The sequence below is a fragment of the Corylus avellana genome, chromosome 4 (assembly GCF_965113065.1).
Source record: "Corylus avellana chromosome 4, dhCorAvel1.hap1.2, whole genome shotgun sequence".
NCBI lineage: Eukaryota > Viridiplantae > Streptophyta > Magnoliopsida > Fagales > Betulaceae > Corylus > Corylus avellana.
The window spans coordinates 30,581,805-30,600,050 of NC_142493.1; the positions used below are offsets into that span (position 1 = coordinate 30,581,805).

Here is an 18,246-nt window from a genome sequence, read left to right on the forward strand (position 1 = left end):
AATGTAATCAATATATGAATTTGTACCATAGAGTTCTTAAGGCCAGTTAAAACTTCTTAAGAGCTTTTTTGACCGAGGGGTTACTCGAGTAATGAGTGCTTTTATCAAGAGTATAAGATGATTTAGCCTCTAATTTTGTGTCTCAAAAGTGCATGCTAGGATTTATCAATAAATTTTCTGGCATTTTCTTTTAAGAAGCAAAATTCTACATTTCTTCTATACTGGCTGAGGGGTGCTTGTAATTGGATAGTAAATGATATTATTATATCGATTTTGATGTTGAAATATGTTGTTCATATGATTGCTAAGATTTTATGCTAAGCTTTACTTTGTTAACCTAATTGATGATTGATACTTGATCCATATGTATGTGTGCTAGTGTGAGGGACTTTCCTAATGCAATTGCATTTCTTGATGACAGGCATTGCCTATTTCCTGATGATGTTAAAAGATCATGTTCTACAATATGGTTGAGAAAAGACAACAATTATTTCCTTCATGTGACTAAACATAAGATTCTTTTGTTCTTCTGATTTTATCCCTCTTGATTCACTATGTATTTGGTAGGTTGTAGGTACCTAGTGAATTGTACATAAAATTGATTATTGGAATGCTCCCAACTCTTGGCCTTATGTAAAATTAATTATTCTATGTGTAAGTTTGTTTCATCTCATTTGATTCTTTTAGCAAGTGTTGTTTGCAAGAATTTATGATGGAATTAAACATTCTCAAAAAATTGTGAAGGATTGGTTGTTTGTTTGACAAAAAATGGTTAAGCTGAAGGAAAATATTGAATTAAAAAACGGATGCAGTATAATCTTATGTCTTGATAGAGAAACATGCAGCCTATTGATAGCTAAATTTGCACGTGTTTTGGCCACCTCACAATGCTAATGTGTGCTGAAGGTTGCAAGCATAGCAAGGGCATTGTTGATAACCATATAGCTTTATTCCTTTCTGTTTTGCAAGTGAAAGATATATTTGTTGTCAAAGTTTCAACCTTGAAAAGCAAGTAGAAAATCACACAAGACTTTTTCGACAACACATCATGACTTTGACAAAACAAAACCAACAAAGTACATTTAATTTTCACAAACTAAAAGATTCTATGCTTCAATAGTATGAAAATATTGAAGGATGTAGCAAAACAGAACAAAGAGAATTTTACAAGCTTGCAACATTAGTTTACAGTTGACCCATAAAAGGAAAAATGTAACCTCTTCCTTTTGGCAAACATGCGAAATACTTGCAAAATAATAAAATAAGCCTATTTAGGGTATCACTTGAATACATTTTAGTAATGAATTTGTACACCAATAATTTACAATAAGCAACCAAGCAACTCATCATAGAAAACGCTGAGGACCTGCGATCCCATGAGTCTGATTACATTAAGGAGTTTTGTGCAACCAGAACATGCAAAGAGATATATTGAATATACAAGAAGTTGAGGCCCATCATGGCTATGCCGAAGACTACAACTGATGCAATACAGCATGAATGGCCTTCAGATAAAGCTACATCAAAATCAAAGTAGTCAATAAGAAAAGGACCAATAAGTCAAACATTTAAAAACACATGCATTTTAGCGAAAGCAAATTTGGATATATTTTAGACAGCCATGTGAGAATGAACTAAATGGAAAGGTCGTAGTGGGCTAGTTTTAGTCAACCTGAGTGGTTCTTTCTTAATAGCATGGATTTATAAGAGTCAAGCATAATGTTAAAAAAGTTCATGCTAAAAGAGGACTTCCTATTCTGAGTTAATCCCATTGTTCTTATGTGTCACAATTATCCAAACATGCTTTTGACTCTTCCTTCGTAGCACATCTACATATTGGAGATACTTTCTGCAACTGAAAGAAACAATTCACTTCACCTTCCCTAGGTTTAGAAGTGATGGTGGCATAATTGGAACAGCAGTAGGTAACTGTATGTTTCCTTTGGCTCCATTGAGGCCAGAACTTTGGTCTTGGTGTTGCCTCACAATTCAAGAGAAGTTAGCAATGGGATGGTACAAAACAACCACCAGCCCTTCTTTCTAATTTTGTGCCAAAAATTCACCAAATTAAACTTCAAGAGGAGAATTTTATAAAAAAAATTGATGTCTTCTCAAGAGTTTTGTAGAATATCATCATATAAATTATAGACCAATTGCATGCCACCATTTTTTTTTTTTTTTGGATAGGTAATTACATGCCACCATTTACATAGTATTACCTACTAGGTAACGCACTTGAAATGTATAAAAAGATTGGAAGCACAAGTAGCAAGCCATGAAAACAGCATAACTTCAACTCATTTGGTGGCATCTTCAGTAATTTTGATGGTTCCAACTCTCCATTTAGAAGACGCTGGACTAATAATGCATTTTTCTACCAAGAAACAAAAGAAAGTGACTTCTTTTTTCTTTTTTTTTTTTCTTTTTTTTTTTTTGAAAAAGGAAGTTAATAAAAGTAGCAAAACAAATGTGACTACTTTTGCAGCAAAATGTACTCATATCTAAAGCTACGTGCTGTTTCCTCAAACCAATTTAATATGCTTTGTTTATTATGGACCCTAAGAGCAACAAACCTTACATATTGAAGGACTCGAGTCCTCAACTATGAACACAAACTATGCCCAAAAAAAGTAAAGGATTCATCTCATCAAGCAAAGGCATAACACTGTCTCTCTTTCATTCAAATGCTTCTAGCATTTGCTATTTACATGCTTGCAAATTCTTATAAAGAGAACCATGCCATCATTTTCTATTTACTCTTGCTTAGAATTTGATTGTTCAAAGATAACATTCTTCATGCAATAAACTAAATTATCAACATCAAAAGAAAAGCAACTCACATAATGGTGGAACATCTCCACAACCTTCTCAGCTTCTTCAACAGTACTCATAGTGATAAACCCAAACCCTCTACTTTGATATGTTCCCCTCTTGTAATTCACCTATAACAAAATCAGTAAATTAGCATAATTTCATGGCAGAAAATTCCCCATCTTCCAGTTTTACTCTCTCACACACACAAAAACCAACAAAAATGCAAACTTTACCTCATCAATCTCAACAATTCCAACAAGATGATGTCATGTGAATGAATTCTCCAAAAAAAGAAAAAAAAAAAAAAAAAAGGCTTCTCACAAGCCCAAAGATCTGGAGAGCGCATTGGAAGATGTTCACCCCCAATGTTGCTCAATTCACTTATTTTTGTATTAATGGACACAATCAATTAATAGCTTACACAAGTTGAAAAACCATAAGCAACAAGTATGCATAAGAAGCTACGAATCAACAGCAATGAGGGAAAGGTTAAAAAGAGACCAAAAAGAAAGAAAGGAAAAAAAAAAAAAGAGTTGGGGATTTCAAAATTAAGCTCTAGCCTCAATTATAACATGTTGCAGGCCACTTTTAAATCAGCACAAGTTCATTATCCATTTTACATTGATGGTTCATCAAATCCGTACAAATTTCAACTTTGCAAACAAGTTTAAGGAGAGCTTAAGGTCTTAGGTCCATGGCGGGGACACTCTGAAAACAAAACATTTGACAATAACACAACTCCACTAGAATAGACAGCGATATCTTAGAATGGGAACTTGAGAGAGTTTATAGGTGCTCCAAATGAACCAATAGCTATTCATATACTTTTCTAATGACCACCAAATGGCTTTTTGCCTTCTTAATGAGGTGTATAAGAGAATGTGCTTTTTGGAAGGTATTCACATAGAATTGACCCACATAAACAAAACAAAGGTGTTCATATAGAATTAGTATTGGTGGGCTCTTTTTTGGCTTTTTTCCTTCATATATTCAGAGGCATCATAAAAGTTATCATCTGAGTGATGAAGTAGATTTTGCTATAGACCTTATCATCATACGCAAATAACATTGAGACCAATTACAATGATCAAAAAAAAAAAACTCAATTTTCTAACAATATTATACTTCTCAGGTCTGTACCTTATTCAATGTATGCCCAGCAATATAAATTCCAGCACCCAATCAATGAAAATATATTGAAATTTACAATTTTTTAACCATCTAATCAGCCACCACAATGCAAACAACATAAAATCATGAATTGGGCCCGTAAGAAACTAAGCTGATCATGTCATCACATTGGGCAAAAGGAAATAAAACAATGAGATAAACCCAGCAAATCTATTTCGAACAAAGCTCCATAAATCACTAAGTAAAACAAGCACTAGAAGCTAACCAATTAGTCAAATCTAAAGCGAGAGAGAGAGAGTACCTGAGAGAGACATTGATGAAGAGGAGATTTCTGGAAGAGGTGAAAGGATAAGAAGAGCTAAGCACTAGAAAACTCCAGGACATATATTTCATCATTAATTCTCACTCGGTCTTTCTCATAAACGAAGCTTCCTTTTCACAAAGAAAATACCAACAACCCATTTGAAACAGAGAATAAGCAATGAAAAATTTGAGAGCCCACGAAAAATTTGAGAACGAAATTGAAACGTAATAGACAAAGCAGAAAGTGAAAGATGTGGAAATAAAATCAAAATGAAATGGCTTTCTAACTTTGCCTTGGTTTTTCAACCTTGTAAAAGTCTCAAAGAGCCCGAGGGTCTCAAGAGGCCTTGGCCTTCTTGGCGTGGTGGAGGCCGCCTGGCGCAATTGAAGGCGATATCGGAGTCTGCGCTGTTGACCTTAACGGCAGTGCCAATGGGCCGGGTCGGTGAGGGTCCCAGGCGTGGTAGAGCTGGTCATCGCACGGTGGGGTGGTTTTGGGCTCATCGGCGGCAGTGACGGTGGGGAGAGGAGAAGACTCACGGTACCGGTGGGGGAAGAAAATGGGTTGGGGAGAAAAAGGGGGGAAATGAAATGTGATTCTCGGGAGAAAGGGTTTGGGGTCGTCGGCGGCAGTAACGGTGGGGAGAGGAGATGACGGCGCCGACGACGGTGCCGGTGGGGGGAGAAATGGTTGGTTTGGAGGGAGAATGGTTTGGGGAAAATTTTGGGGGGAAATCAAATGGACGGGGGTGGAGGTTTTTGACGCAGGATTTTGGAATTTTTTTTTTTTTTTTTTAAATAGAGGTTACGATGTGGCACATGCCACGTCAGCGGCGTGCGTTACTGTTCACGCACGCCGCGTAACCTGTATCATTACTCCTTCAATGTCAGTAAAAAAAAAATTTATTTCATTTTATTTTTTCTTTATATTTCTTTTGGCAAGAAATGCTAGGGATTTTTTTTTGGTATTCTCCAAGTCTTAAGTGTATATTATTTTCTAAAAACTAAGTTAGAAAAATAAATGCCACTTTTTTTAAAAAATAATATCGACTTAAGACTATAAGAATTAAGAGATGATCACCTAACATTTTTTTTTTTTTTTGGCCTATCTCGATTCAGAGAGTGGCAGGATAATACGTGAAAGTTTATACTTTTGGCACAATATTGAAGTTGGAAGAAACTAGAGCTAGCTAGAAACATAAATTTTTCTTTCAAAAGTTTGAAAAAGTGATGAAAGATATAATTAAAAAAGAAAAACATGATTAAAAATGTTGCGCTTAATTAGCGGCAACAATTGGATGTAATGTTGCATGTGTTTCATGAAATTTAGAGGATATGTTTCACATGCCTAGCTAGCTTAACAAATTTCATTGAAATACATGGTATTTATATATAATATTGCATCGATGAACCTGCCCCTATATATACATAAAACTTTTTAGTTCCAACATGTTAATTAATCTAATATTTCCTAACCAAAAATTGTTAAGCTAGGTACAACGTACAATGCCATTCTACTCACATAAACAGCTTTTAGAATATGCTTTATGGAGAGAGATTTTGAATGTTATAAAAGGCTTTAACTTTCTTTAGTACTAGACACTAATTCATTTTCAGATGAAATAATCAAAGGCCTAATCAATCAAAAACTTTAGAAGAGCTGTCTCTATAATTGTAATTTGGCCGTTGTAGTTGCTCTGAGTCTCAGGAAAAAAATAAAAATAGCGTAGACTACTGTGTAGTGGCTTTCATATATAGTTTACAAATGAAGCTAGCGTAGCAGCCTTTTGAGACCATCATGAGGAGAAATTTGAAATCAAATCAACCATCATATCCAGATTCGTACACGTACGCTGCAAATTAATTATAGAATTCATATCGTCCTAAAATGGTAGTTCAATCAACTAGAGATTACGACTCATAAAGTGAAGGTCACTAATTTAAATTTTTTATCCTCCTCTTATGTGAACATGTCAAAAAAAAATAATTCTAGAATCCATATCACATCGATGGATTAAGATAACAGTAGGATAAACACAACGTGTTTAATTTGGCGACTTCCCTAACAACTTCGAAACCGCAATACCATAAATCCTTTTCACACATTTGATTTGAAGAACGCGATTCCAATTATACGCATACCATCTTCTTTACTCCTTGATGAGATATGTTCCTGTGCATTAATCTTTCAACGTGAGGCACGCCTTTACTTTCCACTACTGCATACTAGAGAAGAGTCTCAAAATACCCAGTCGCTTACAAGGCGCGTCTCTAGAACTGTAGGACTTAAGAAATAAATAATCACATTTGAAGAAGTTTAATCTCCAACGGACAAAAAGAAGTTTTCCAATTATCTCAAGCGCGTGTGACAGTTTGCGAGTGTGTCGGCTGATTGAGTGTCTTTTTCTTTGTGGACTGCACTAAAGGTGCGAGAAATCCAAAAGCAGCTGATTTTGTCCCCGCTAGCACGCTGGCATGCTGCTTCAGTTCCAGCAACCTTCCTCGATCGGAGACTCTTGACTCGCGCTTCTATAAATGTCTCCCACTCGAACACCTCGATGGGAATTAACAAAATTAGCAGAGCATGTCGCTACTACTTTTCTCCATTCCCGCTCTTTTTTCCCTTTCCATTTTCTGCATCTCCATTCTACGTAAACAAGTCTCCCACTTTCCTCCACCGATCATGTTGATCAGTTACGTGATTCTTATTGCTTCCCATTTGAAATGGGCATGCAACTTCCTGCTTTACCACTCTTTCTCCAAGCAATATTCGCAGCAGGAGATGGCAGAGATGGGCGAAGAACTAAGCATAGAGCGGTACAAGTGCAGAGAAGAAGAAACGGAGTGCCCTGTGTGCCTATGCGTGATCGAGGAAGGAGAAGAGATTAGGGAGCTGAGATGTGAGCATCTTTTTCATAGAGATTGTTTGGACAGATGGGTTGGGTACAGGCACGTAAACTGCCCCCTTTGCCGTGGTTCCCTATTTCCATGCACAGCTGTGCAGGGTGATCACGAGAATTACGTGGAAGTGCTGTTTTTCAAATATTCTTCTTTCACTTCTTCTTCTCGTCACCACCGCGACACATGGTGGCTACGCTAAATAAGCATATGTGTGCTAAATCATTATTTGTTTTAAAAGTTTACAGTTCTAGAAATAAAGGAATAACGAAATTTAATTATTTAATCAATATTTGAACAGTATATATGAAGGTGATGTACATATATAACGACTGAATTAGATCAATGAAGGAGTGAAGTATTTTTAATTTATTGAAACTCTAAGCTATGGAGATAAAACTTCTCTTTTTGAGGTGTTTTATATTTCATTCAGCGACTCTATCAAACTTTATTATTGGCTCGTAACATATGTACCTTGTTCAACATTAAATTCATATTTATTTTCCGTTGTTCTTCCTTAGTCCTACGTCAATTTTTGTCCACAAGATAAGTCAATTTACCATCAGCAAGCCTCATGCTTGTCAACGTGATTAATGTTTCTAATTGTCGAAGTTGGAGTTCTTTTGCTATGAGGAGTTTGCTGATAATAGGAGTGTTCAAGACTTCCCATATCAAGTGTTTTTCGGTCAAACACGTGCGAGCGTGGAGCCAAAAACATTTCACCGAATATTTTATGTTCTTTTCTTTGTCTCTCATGTATTTGATGGGCCATTCACGGATCACGGATGTGCCTTGTTTGTATGGGGTCTTCAAATCTTCCAATATAATTAATTGCACAGGAAATTAAGGATGCAAGAAACCAAAGTCAATTGATATGAAATTCATGGGCCATGCATGTTAACTCATCGGCCCAGAGAATCTAATTAGGCAAGTGAACATGTCAACATTGAAAATGATTTTTAGTTTAGAAAATTCTACCTTTTTAATTAAGGATACTTAATTACTTTAAATAAAAAAGAAGGTGGGTTTTAGACTATCCTCCCCAAAAACAAAGCCAATTGACAAATAAGAGCTACCCAAAGAGACCAAGTCAGTCACTAGTATCACACGTACACAATCTGATCACAAATTTTCAGCTTTCTCAAGAGGGCAAGTAATTGGTCCATATAATTTTTCTTACATAGCATCTCCAAATTGGAAACACTAATTGCTTAATTAGATCCTTAATTATCCTCAAGAGAACATGCATTTCTTAAATGTAAGCCTTCATTTTTTCTTTCTACGCCTTACGTGTGTGTGAATGCTATATAAATTATACAAGACTGTACACGACGAAAACAGGGTGAATAAATTAACAATTTCGAAAACAAACGCGTCTGAATTTTCTTAAAGCCATAAACATAATTAAAAAAAAAGGGTATTGTCAATTGACCTTTCAAAATATTATATAATACTTTGAGACATCTGAAAATAAAATAATAAGCTAATAATGTGAGATTCAAACAATAATTTAAAGAAAACCACCCCACAAAGCTTGAGACAAGATCATACTTGGAAGTGATTGAAAAGATAACGTATAGGATGTTACTATTTCAGTTTTTTGTCGGATCTTTAAACAAATTGTCGTATGTATCATATAATATTCCAAACATCCGGCGGCGGAGCCACGTTGAAGCTTGGGCAGTCAACTATTCCCATAAAATTTTAAAAACTATATATATTTATTAGGTCCAAGAAAAAGTACCTTTGAATATGTAGGGAAACTAAATAAATGGGGGTATTTGACATTTTTATGTTTGAAGAGAGGGTAAAACTTAAATAAAAAAATTAAAGAGGGACACAAATATTATTTTGAATGAACAAAAATACAATTTTGAGGGGACAAATTTATAAATATGCATACTTTTAAGACAATTTTTGAAAATTTTTGGTGGACAATATTCGTCCCTCCCAACCTATATATTCCTTGGGTCCGCCCCTGCATGTATCTTGCCTCCTTGTAAAAGAAGACCGTGTTTGGAACGAGAAACACATTTGAATGGCCAAAAAAAAAAAAAGGAAAAAGAATAGACATAAGGATCTCGGGGTGGGGGGATAAATGGCTCCCGTCCTCAATTTCTTTTTCTATTCAATCTCAAAGTAGTGTACTAGCAGCAGAGGCAAGGGTGGAGTGGATTATTGACCAAGACACTAAGTGGTGGAATTCAGACTTGATACGAGCAATTTTCAATGAGGAGGAAGCACACACTATTTGCCAGATCCCTTTGAGTCCTTTGCAACCAAAGGATTTATTAATATGGCGGGGTACGAATAATGGAGTTTTCTCAGTGTGCAGTGCCTATCATTTGGAAAAGGAATTTCAAACACTGAAGTCAGGTGAAGGATCTAGACACGTGTGGGAATACAATATGGAAGACCATCTGAAATTTGAAAATCCCAAATGCAGTTATAATGTTCATGTGGAAAGCATGCAACAATATTTTACATACCTACGAAACATAATTTAATCAAAAGAGGTGTTGTGCTCGTTGCTCAAGGGAAGATGAAACGGTAAAGCACATATTGTGGAACTGCCCTTCTGCACAAGATGTGTGGGGAAATAGCACAAAGAAGTCCCAAAAAAAGCTCTTGTGAATAGGCCTTAATAAATTAATTATAGAATTAGATACATCGATTAAGCTAACAATAGGATAAACACAACGTGTATTAAATGGCTAATAGCACGGCGCCTTCCTTAGCATCTTCGAAACCGCAATACCATAAATCCTTTTCACACATTTGATTTGAAGAACGCGATTACAATTACAGGCATACCTCTTCTATATACTCCTTGATCCTGTGCATGAATATTTTAACGTGAGGCACGCACGCCTCTACTTTCCTCTACTTCTAGAATCTCCCGTACTTTCCGTTACTACTAGAATCTCAAAATACCCAGTCGCTTACATGGCGCGTGTCTCTAGGACTCTAGGGACTTGAGAAGTTTTCCAATTATCTCAAACGCGTGTGACAGTTTGCGAGTGTGCCGGCTGATTGAGTGTCTTTTTCTTCTCGGCAGCCGCAAGAAATCCAAAAGCAGCTGACTATGTCCCCGCTAGCATGCTGCTTCACTTCCAACAACCTTCCTCGATCGGGGACTCTTGACCCGCGCGTCTATAAATGTCCCCCACTCAAACACCTCGATCGGAATCACCAAAATTAGCAGCAGAGCATGTCGCTACTTTTCTCCATTCCCGTTCTTTTTTCCCTTTCCATTTTCTGCATCTCCATTCTACGTAAACAAGTCTCCCACTTTCCTCCACCGATCATGTTGATCAGTTACGTGATTCTTATTGCTTCCCATTTGAAATGGGCATGCAACTTCCTGCTTTACCACTCTTTCTCCAAGCAATATTCGCAGCAGGAGATGGCAGAGATGGGCGAAGAATTAAGCATAGAGCGGTACGAGTGCAGAGAAGAAGAAATGGAGTGCCCTGTGTGCCTATGCGTGATCGAGGAAGGAGAAGAGATTAGCGAGCTGAGATGTGAGCATCTTTTTCATAGAGATTGTTTGGACAGATGGGTTGGGTACAGGCACGTAAACTGCCCCCTTTGCCGTGGTTCCCTATTTCCATGCACAGCTGTGCAGGGTGATCACGAGAATCACGTGGAAGTGCTGTTTTTCAAATATTCTTCTTTCACTTCTTCTTCTCGTCACCACCGCGACACATGGTGGCTACGCTAAATAAGCATATGTGCGTTAAATTACCACTTGTTTCAAAAGCTTGCACTCTTACAAAACATAAATAAATAAATAAAAAATAATCATTTAATTAACCTTTGAACAATATATATGAAGGTGATGTACGAATGAATTATGAATGAGTGAAGTATTTTTAATTTATTGAAACTCTAAGCCATGGAGATAAAATTTCTCTTTTTGATGTGTGATTTATGTTTCATTCAGCGGTGAGACTCTATCAAACCTCATTATTGACACGTAACATATGCACCCTGTTCAACATTAAATTTATATTTATTTTCCGTTGTTTTTCCTTTGTCCTACGTCAATTTTTGTCGACAAGATAAGTCAATTTATACCATCAGCAAGCCTCATGCTTGTCAACGTGATTAATGTTTCTAATTGTCGAAGTTGGAGTTCTTTTGCTATGAGGAGTTTGCTGATAATAGGAGTGTTCAAGACTTCCCATATCAAGTGTTTTTCGGTTAAACACGTGCGAGCGTGGAGCCAAAAACATTTCACTGAATATTTTATGTTCTTTTCTTTGTCTCTCATGTATTTGATGGGCCAGTCACGTACGGATCACGGATGTGGCTTGTTTGTATGGGGTCTTCAAATCTTCCCATGTAATTGCACAGGAAATTAAAGCAGATGCAAGAAACCAAAGTCAATTGATATGAAATTCATGGCCATGCATGTTAACTCATCGGCCCAGAGAATCTAATTAGGCAAGTGAATATGTCAACATTGAAAATGATTTTTACTTTAGAAAATTCTACCTTTTTAATTAAGGATACTTAATTACTTTAAATAAAAAAGAAGGTGGGTTTTAAACTATCCTCCCCAAAAACAAAGCCAATTGACAAATAAGAGCTATGCAAAGAGACCAAGTCAGTCACGAGTATCACACTTACACAATTTGATCACAAATTCTCAGCTTTCTCAAGAGGGCAAGTAATTGGTCCATATAATTTTTCTTACATAGCATCTCCAAATTGGAAACACTAATTGCTTAATTAGATCCTTAATTATCCTCAAGAGAACATACATTTCTTAAATGTAAGCGTTCATTTTTTCTTTCTACGCCTTTGTGTGTGAATGCTATATATATTATACAAGACTGTACACGATGAAAACAGGGTGAATAAATTAACAACTTCGAAAACAAACGCGTCTGAATTTTCTTAAAGCCATAAACATAATTAAAAAAGGGGGTATTGTGAATTGACCTTTTGAAATGGATAATATTTTGAGACATCTGAAAATAAAATAATAAGCTAATAATATGAGATTCAAACAATAATTTAAAGAAAACTACCCCCACAAAGCTTGAGACAAGATCATACTTGGAAGTGATTGAAAAGATAACGTATAGTATGTTACTATTTCAGTTTTTTGTCTGATCTTTAAACAAATTGTCGTATCATATAATATTCCAAACATCCGGCGGCAGAGCCACGTTGAACCTTCGGGCAGTCAACTAGTCCCATCAAATTTTAAAAACTATATATATTTTAATCTCTTAAACTGCCACTTATTTTTCTTCATAAAATACGCTTCAAATTATTTTAAAGCTGAAGACCCATACCCCCCCCCCCCCCCCCAAAAAAAAAAAAAAGTCCAATAATTGCGTTTTGCTAATAAAACACGGATGAAACTCATGTATCCTGAGGTGGAACAAGGATTTATGGAGAGAGAGGACAAATATTTTTTTGAAGACGTAGTTAAATAAATATAAAAACACATCGATATATATAATCTCTATGTATGTGTATTTGTTTGTGTTTATATAAAATAAAAGTATAGAAATCTTAAATTTAATCTTATAACATCACAAATATATAATAATATAAACAAATAATAAAATAAACTAAACATGATTTATTTGGTCCAAGAAAAATGTACCTTTTAATATGTAGGAAAACTAAATAAATGGGGACATTTGAAGTTTTTAGGTTAGAAGACAGGGCAAAACTTAAAAAAAAAAAAAAATTAATAAATTAAAGAGGGACACAATGGACAAAAATACAATTTTGAGGGGTCAAATTTATAAATATGCATTCTTTAAGACATTTTTTGAAAATTTTTGGTGGACATTCGTCCCTCCCAACCTATATATTCCTTGGGGTCCCCACTGCATGTGTCTTGCCTCTTGGTAAAAGAAGACCGTGTTTGGAACGAGAAACACATGTGAAAGGAAAAAACACAGAAAACAAGGGACGTGACGTATAGTATCTTCCAAGACAAAATTAATCCTCCTCCACCAATCAGAGCCTTTAAAAGAACACAGATCATATCTTCCTTTTTCCTGCACATAATTAATCATCAAACATGAACGTTTCCTTAGCTTTCTCCACTCTCTCACTCTTTTCGCTTCTTGTTTTCTGCATCTTCAATGTTTTACGAAGCCGATTTAACAATAATCTACCTTCTTCAATATCAATCATGTTGAGTTCCCTGAAGTGGGCTTTCTCCAAGCCACCACACGCGCATGATGGCGCGCCGGAAATTGGTGAAGAACTGAGCATAGTACGGTACGAGCAGGACCCTGCGTGTTGTTCGGAAGTGCAATGCTCTGTGTGTCTATGCAAGATCAAAAATGGAGACGAGATTAGAGAGCTAAGATGCGATCATCTGTTTCACAGAGTTTGTTTGGACAGGTGGCTTGGATACAAGAACCTAAGCTGTCCTCTGTGCCGCGATTCTTTGGCCCCGTTTAGAGCATTTGCTGAGCTCGGAGTGGAAGTTTTGTCGTTTAAGTTTTTCTCCTCCAGCTCGGCCGACCGGGAGACATGGTGGCTACGTTAAATCAAACGGTGAATATTGCATGCCAGTGATTCAACCAACGTTGTTTAAACTTGTTTTTAGTTGATAAGAGCTGAGATGTAATCTTTTTAAGCTCGTTTTTTTTTAGTGATAATCATTAATCTTGTGTATGCATTCTCTCTTAATTTCTTCCACTTTTATTATAATTTTCTTCCTCACAGCCAGTTGCATCAACGTCGAAGATCACTAAATTGGTGTATTTTGTTAGCTTATTATTGGCTTTGAAATTTCACTCTTCTTTTTTTTAATGGAATTAAATTTACAGCTTGAAAAAAAATTTCAAGCACCTAAGCCAAATATTTCATACGTGGGCCTCGCTAGCAAGGCAAGGTGGTGTCTTGATTCTTCTGCTACCTCACATCTCCGGTAACAAAAGAGAATTGTTAGAAATTACAATTTTGTTCAATGTTTAATAATGTTGACGTGACACTCCCAACTAATTAGTTAATTTCATGTCAATATTATTGGATGAAGGTCGGATATAATTATAATATTTAGCATTACTCTTAATAAAAACATGAAAATCTATTTAAAGTATATATATATATATAAGGGATCTTGAAAACATTTAGTATATCATAATAGAGTAATGTTATTTAATGGATTGTTATATAGCTAGAATAACATTACTGTGAAAATTAACATTTAGATATATAATGATTAATTAAAAAAAAAAAGAAAAAAAAATCAAAAGCTAATGTTTATTATCATACTATTATAATTATATTATAGTCGTATACCAATGTATTAAATAGTATTTCTCATATTAATATTAAGATATGTGAATCCGTTAAAACCCATGTGTTACATGTTGCATTATAACATGTGGATATGTTTTTTTGTTTTTTTTGTTTTATTTTTCAAATATAACATATTGAAAATGAAATCCACGGCTCAAAATGAATTCCTGCTCATGTTTGTGACTTGTCCATCAGTCTAATGGAGTGAAACCTCTGCTTTGACAGAATCTACTGTGACAGCTAGCTAACAAAAATGATTTGTTTCTTTTTTATTTTTTTCATTTTGTTTTTGTTTTTAAGATCAGCAATGAAAATCAATTGACTTGATACAAGATTTTAGGACGTATGCATGTTAAATGTCAAATGTCAATGTCAATGTCATCAATGCATGGTACGAAAATTTTGTTGAAATAAATGTCCACAAAAATCAACCACATAATATTGTGGGTCTTCTGTCAATTTTCTGGCATGTCGTAGACATATTTAGTGGCGGAGCACCGATGGCCGGTAGACTTAGAGGTTCTATGGCCCCTCAAAAGTTTGAAAATTGTACAAACAGCTAAGACAAATTCAATAACTCGAAATAAAAAATTAAAAAAAAATAGTATATAAGCTTTTTTAGATGTACAATTAATGTGCATGCATGTTACATTACATTAACTCTAAAATACATCTAAAAAAAAAAAAAAAACTAGTAAACTACTTTTTTTTTTTTTTTTTGTAAGATAGTAAACTACTTTTTACTTTTTTATTCATTTTACATTATTATTATTATTTTACATCAATTAAATATCCGTTCTTTACAAAATATAAATTTCTTACTTATTATCACTTTTTTTTTTTTAATAAAATTTGCAGGCCAACCGGGTCAATTCCTCCAACCTGGTCCAAGGCAGTCAATCCGGTTAATCGAGTTAGACCCGGGTCACTTCTTTTCGGGTCAGACAATATTCAATGGTCCACGGGTTTTAGCCAATTTTAACCCAATCAAACCGGCTCACCAGAATCAATTAAGTCCATCAAGGTTTATTCAATAAGGCTTCAACCTAAGTCTCAGGCCCAGTTCATGGCTCAAATCATTCATATCAGCCACCAGTAGCCACTGCCGGCAGCCAGCAGCCGCCTTCCTCCAGCATATTCCGGCCACTACTCCGGTGACAAAAAAAAAAAAAAAAAAAACCATAATTTCCCTTTCTTTTTCCCAAATTAACTAAATCTTACACCTTGAATTTGAGGAGATGATATAATATTTTATTAGGGTTTCTTGCTTATCACTCACAGCCTCTCTATATATAGAGACCTTTGTAATCACAATAAAATATTGAAAAGATATATTACTCAATACAATGTAGTCCCTATATCCTTATACTCTCTTCTCTCTCCTTCTTCCACTCTCAAATATATTTAACAGGACAAAAAGAAGTTTTCCAATTACCTCAAGCTCGTGTGACGGTTTGCAAGTGTGTTGGCCCGATTGAGTGTCTTTTTCTTTGCTACGAGAAATCCAAAAGCAGATGATTATATATGTCCCTGCTAGTAGCTGCTTCAATTCCAGCAACCTTCCTCGATCGGAGACTCTTGACTCGCGGGTCTAAATGTCTCCCACTCGAACACCTCGATCGGAATCAACAAAATTAGCAAAGCATGTCGCTACTTTTCTCCATTCCCGCTCATTTTTCCCTCTCCATTTTCTGCATCTCTATTCTACGTAAACACGTCTCCCACTTTCCTCCACCGATCATGTTGATCAGTTACGTGATTCTTATTGCTTCCCATTTGAAATCTGTGATATAGAACAGTGGGGTTTGAACGAAGGGGAAGGAAGGTTTATAAAGACCTGCGAAAGAAGACCGAACGACTCATTGAATACCCTAGGAACTAGGGTTCGGTGAAGCGACGTTTCTGCATTTCTTTCTCGGTGCAGAAGTTGACGCGTGGCTCGCGAAAAGGCGGAGGTAAGCATCCCAAACGCTTCAGTTTTATTTTTTGAAATTTGAAATTTGAAATTCAAAAAATCAATCAATTCGCGTCATTTTGCCAAAAGTTAAAACCGAGCTTATAAAAAACTGACCTACACTTGGTTTTTTACATGTAATTTCCTTATTCTGTTAGAAAAGGAAATTGGGGGGTAACTGTTGGTCCATATTTCAGTTGGGTTGGGCCCAGTTCGAACCTATCGGCCTATTCCCCTTACTCGGTCATTTTTATTGTTCAGAATAAACTCATGTTCGGCAGACTTAGGCTTATATAGATTATATTATCGACACTCGGTTATCAGGCTCGGTCAGCCGAGCCTGAGGCAGGTACCGAGTGTTACCCTTAGGAAATAATAAACATATCTGAATAAATATCATATTTGATGTTCTCCGATATATTGTTGACACGTGGACCCTCGGTAAAAGTCCACAGTGTTAGATGAACATGTACAATCTGATGCCTATAAAAGGGGGGTCCCCTTTCACTATTTCGGTAACTTCTTTTTACCTTAAAACTGAATACTTTGCTTATCTTTTCCCTGATCCATAATCTTCAAGTTCATCTTTCTTTTGAACACTTCAACTAACTTAGGCATCGGAGCTTCCACCGGCCAGACAACGCTGGCAGCTTTGACCCCTTTTTCTTTGTCCTTCATTCTCAGTTCAATCCTCGGTTATCAAGCATTGTGCTGGGCCCTTTCCCACGTTATCATTCGGAAAACTGCTTCAACAAAAATGATTTTTACTTTAGAAAATTCTACTTTTTTAATTAAGGATACTTAATTACTTTAAATAAACAAAAAAAAGAAAAAAAAAAGAAAAAAGAAAAAAAGAAGGTGGGTTTTAAACTATCCTCCCCAAAAACAAAGCCAATTGACGAATAAGAGCTACCCAAAGAGACCAAGTCAGTCACGAGTATCACATGTACACAATCTGATCACAAATTTTCAGCTGCATGTACTCTCTTTCTCAAGAGGGCAAGTAATTGGTCCATATAATTTTTCTTACATAGCATCTCCAAATTGCTAGCAAATTGGACACACTAATTGCTTAATTAGATCCTTAATTATCCTCAAGAGAACATGCATTTCTTAAATGTAAGCTTTTCTACGCCTTTTGTGAGCATTCATACACACACACACGCGTGTGTGTGAATGCTATATATATATATATATATATATATATACACACACAAGACTGTACATGGTGAAAACAGGGTGAATAAAACGATTTCGAAAACAAACGCGTCTGAATTTTCTTAAAGCCATAAGCATAATTAAAACAAAAGGGTATTGTCAATTGACCTTTCAAAATACTATATAATATTTTGAGACATCTGAAAATAAAATAATAGGCTAATAATATGATCCGACTGAAACAATAATTTAAAGAAAACTACCCACGAAACTTGAGACAAGATCATAGTTGGAAGTTGGAAGTGATTCAAAAGCTAACGTATAGGACGTTACTATTTCAGTTTTTGTCGTATGATCGTGTCACATAATCCAAACATCCGGCGGCGGAGCCGCGATGAAGCTTGGGGCAGTCAACTAGTCCCATGACTCCCATATATGTATTTGGCAACGGCCAGCAATTTAAACTTATATCACAGTTATTATTTATATATAAAAAATAATAAATAAATAAATTTCCAACATTCTTATTTTTTACATCATATTATTTATTACTATTCAAATAAAAAATTCACAACAAAACAAATTTTTTTTTTTTTTTACCTAAACTTTTTACTTTTTTCTTACATCAATTAATTTTTGTTACAATACCAGGCCGCTAAACAATGACTTCCACTTCAAGTATAGTACCAAGCCAATAAACA

General features: G+C 35.5%; 3 protein-coding genes and 1 long non-coding RNA gene across 4 annotated transcripts; 3 read left to right on the plus strand and 1 right to left on the minus strand.

The window, feature by feature from the left end:
* Nucleotides 1–1,144: 1,144 nt before the first annotated feature.
* LOC148586603 (uncharacterized) lies at nt 1,145–4,969 on the minus strand. Its single transcript, XR_015911970.1, has 4 exons — nt 4,556–4,969; nt 4,247–4,377; nt 2,841–2,942; nt 1,145–1,517 (listed from the first exon to the last, which is right to left on the minus strand). It is a non-coding gene; the product is annotated as an uncharacterized LOC148586603 (long non-coding RNA).
* A 1,962-nt stretch (nt 4,970–6,931) lies between these two features.
* On the plus strand, nt 6,932–7,348 carry LOC132178402 (E3 ubiquitin-protein ligase RHA2B-like). Its single transcript, XM_059590843.2, has one exon. It carries the CDS (start codon nt 6,932–6,934, stop codon nt 7,346–7,348), a length of 417 nt encoding a protein of 138 aa, XP_059446826.2.
* Nucleotides 7,349–10,453: 3,105 nt separating this feature from the next.
* On the plus strand, nt 10,454–10,870 carry LOC132178403 (E3 ubiquitin-protein ligase RHA2B-like). Its single transcript, XM_059590844.2, has one exon. It carries the CDS (start codon nt 10,454–10,456, stop codon nt 10,868–10,870), a length of 417 nt encoding a protein of 138 aa, XP_059446827.2.
* A 2,328-nt stretch (nt 10,871–13,198) lies between these two features.
* On the plus strand, nt 13,199–13,810 carry LOC148586604 (uncharacterized). Its single transcript, XM_088516082.1, has one exon. It carries the CDS (start codon nt 13,199–13,201, stop codon nt 13,673–13,675), a length of 477 nt encoding a protein of 158 aa, XP_088372208.1. The 3' UTR covers nt 13,676–13,810.
* The last annotated feature ends 4,436 nt before the right edge of the window (nt 13,811–18,246 follow it).

Coding starts and splice junctions, on each gene's coding strand:
- LOC132178402 (XM_059590843.2), top strand. CDS start 6,932: ATGTTGATCAGTTACGTGATTCTTATTGCTTCCCATTTGAAATGGGCA.
- LOC132178403 (XM_059590844.2), top strand. CDS start 10,454: ATGTTGATCAGTTACGTGATTCTTATTGCTTCCCATTTGAAATGGGCA.
- LOC148586604 (XM_088516082.1), top strand. CDS start 13,199: ATGAACGTTTCCTTAGCTTTCTCCACTCTCTCACTCTTTTCGCTTCTT.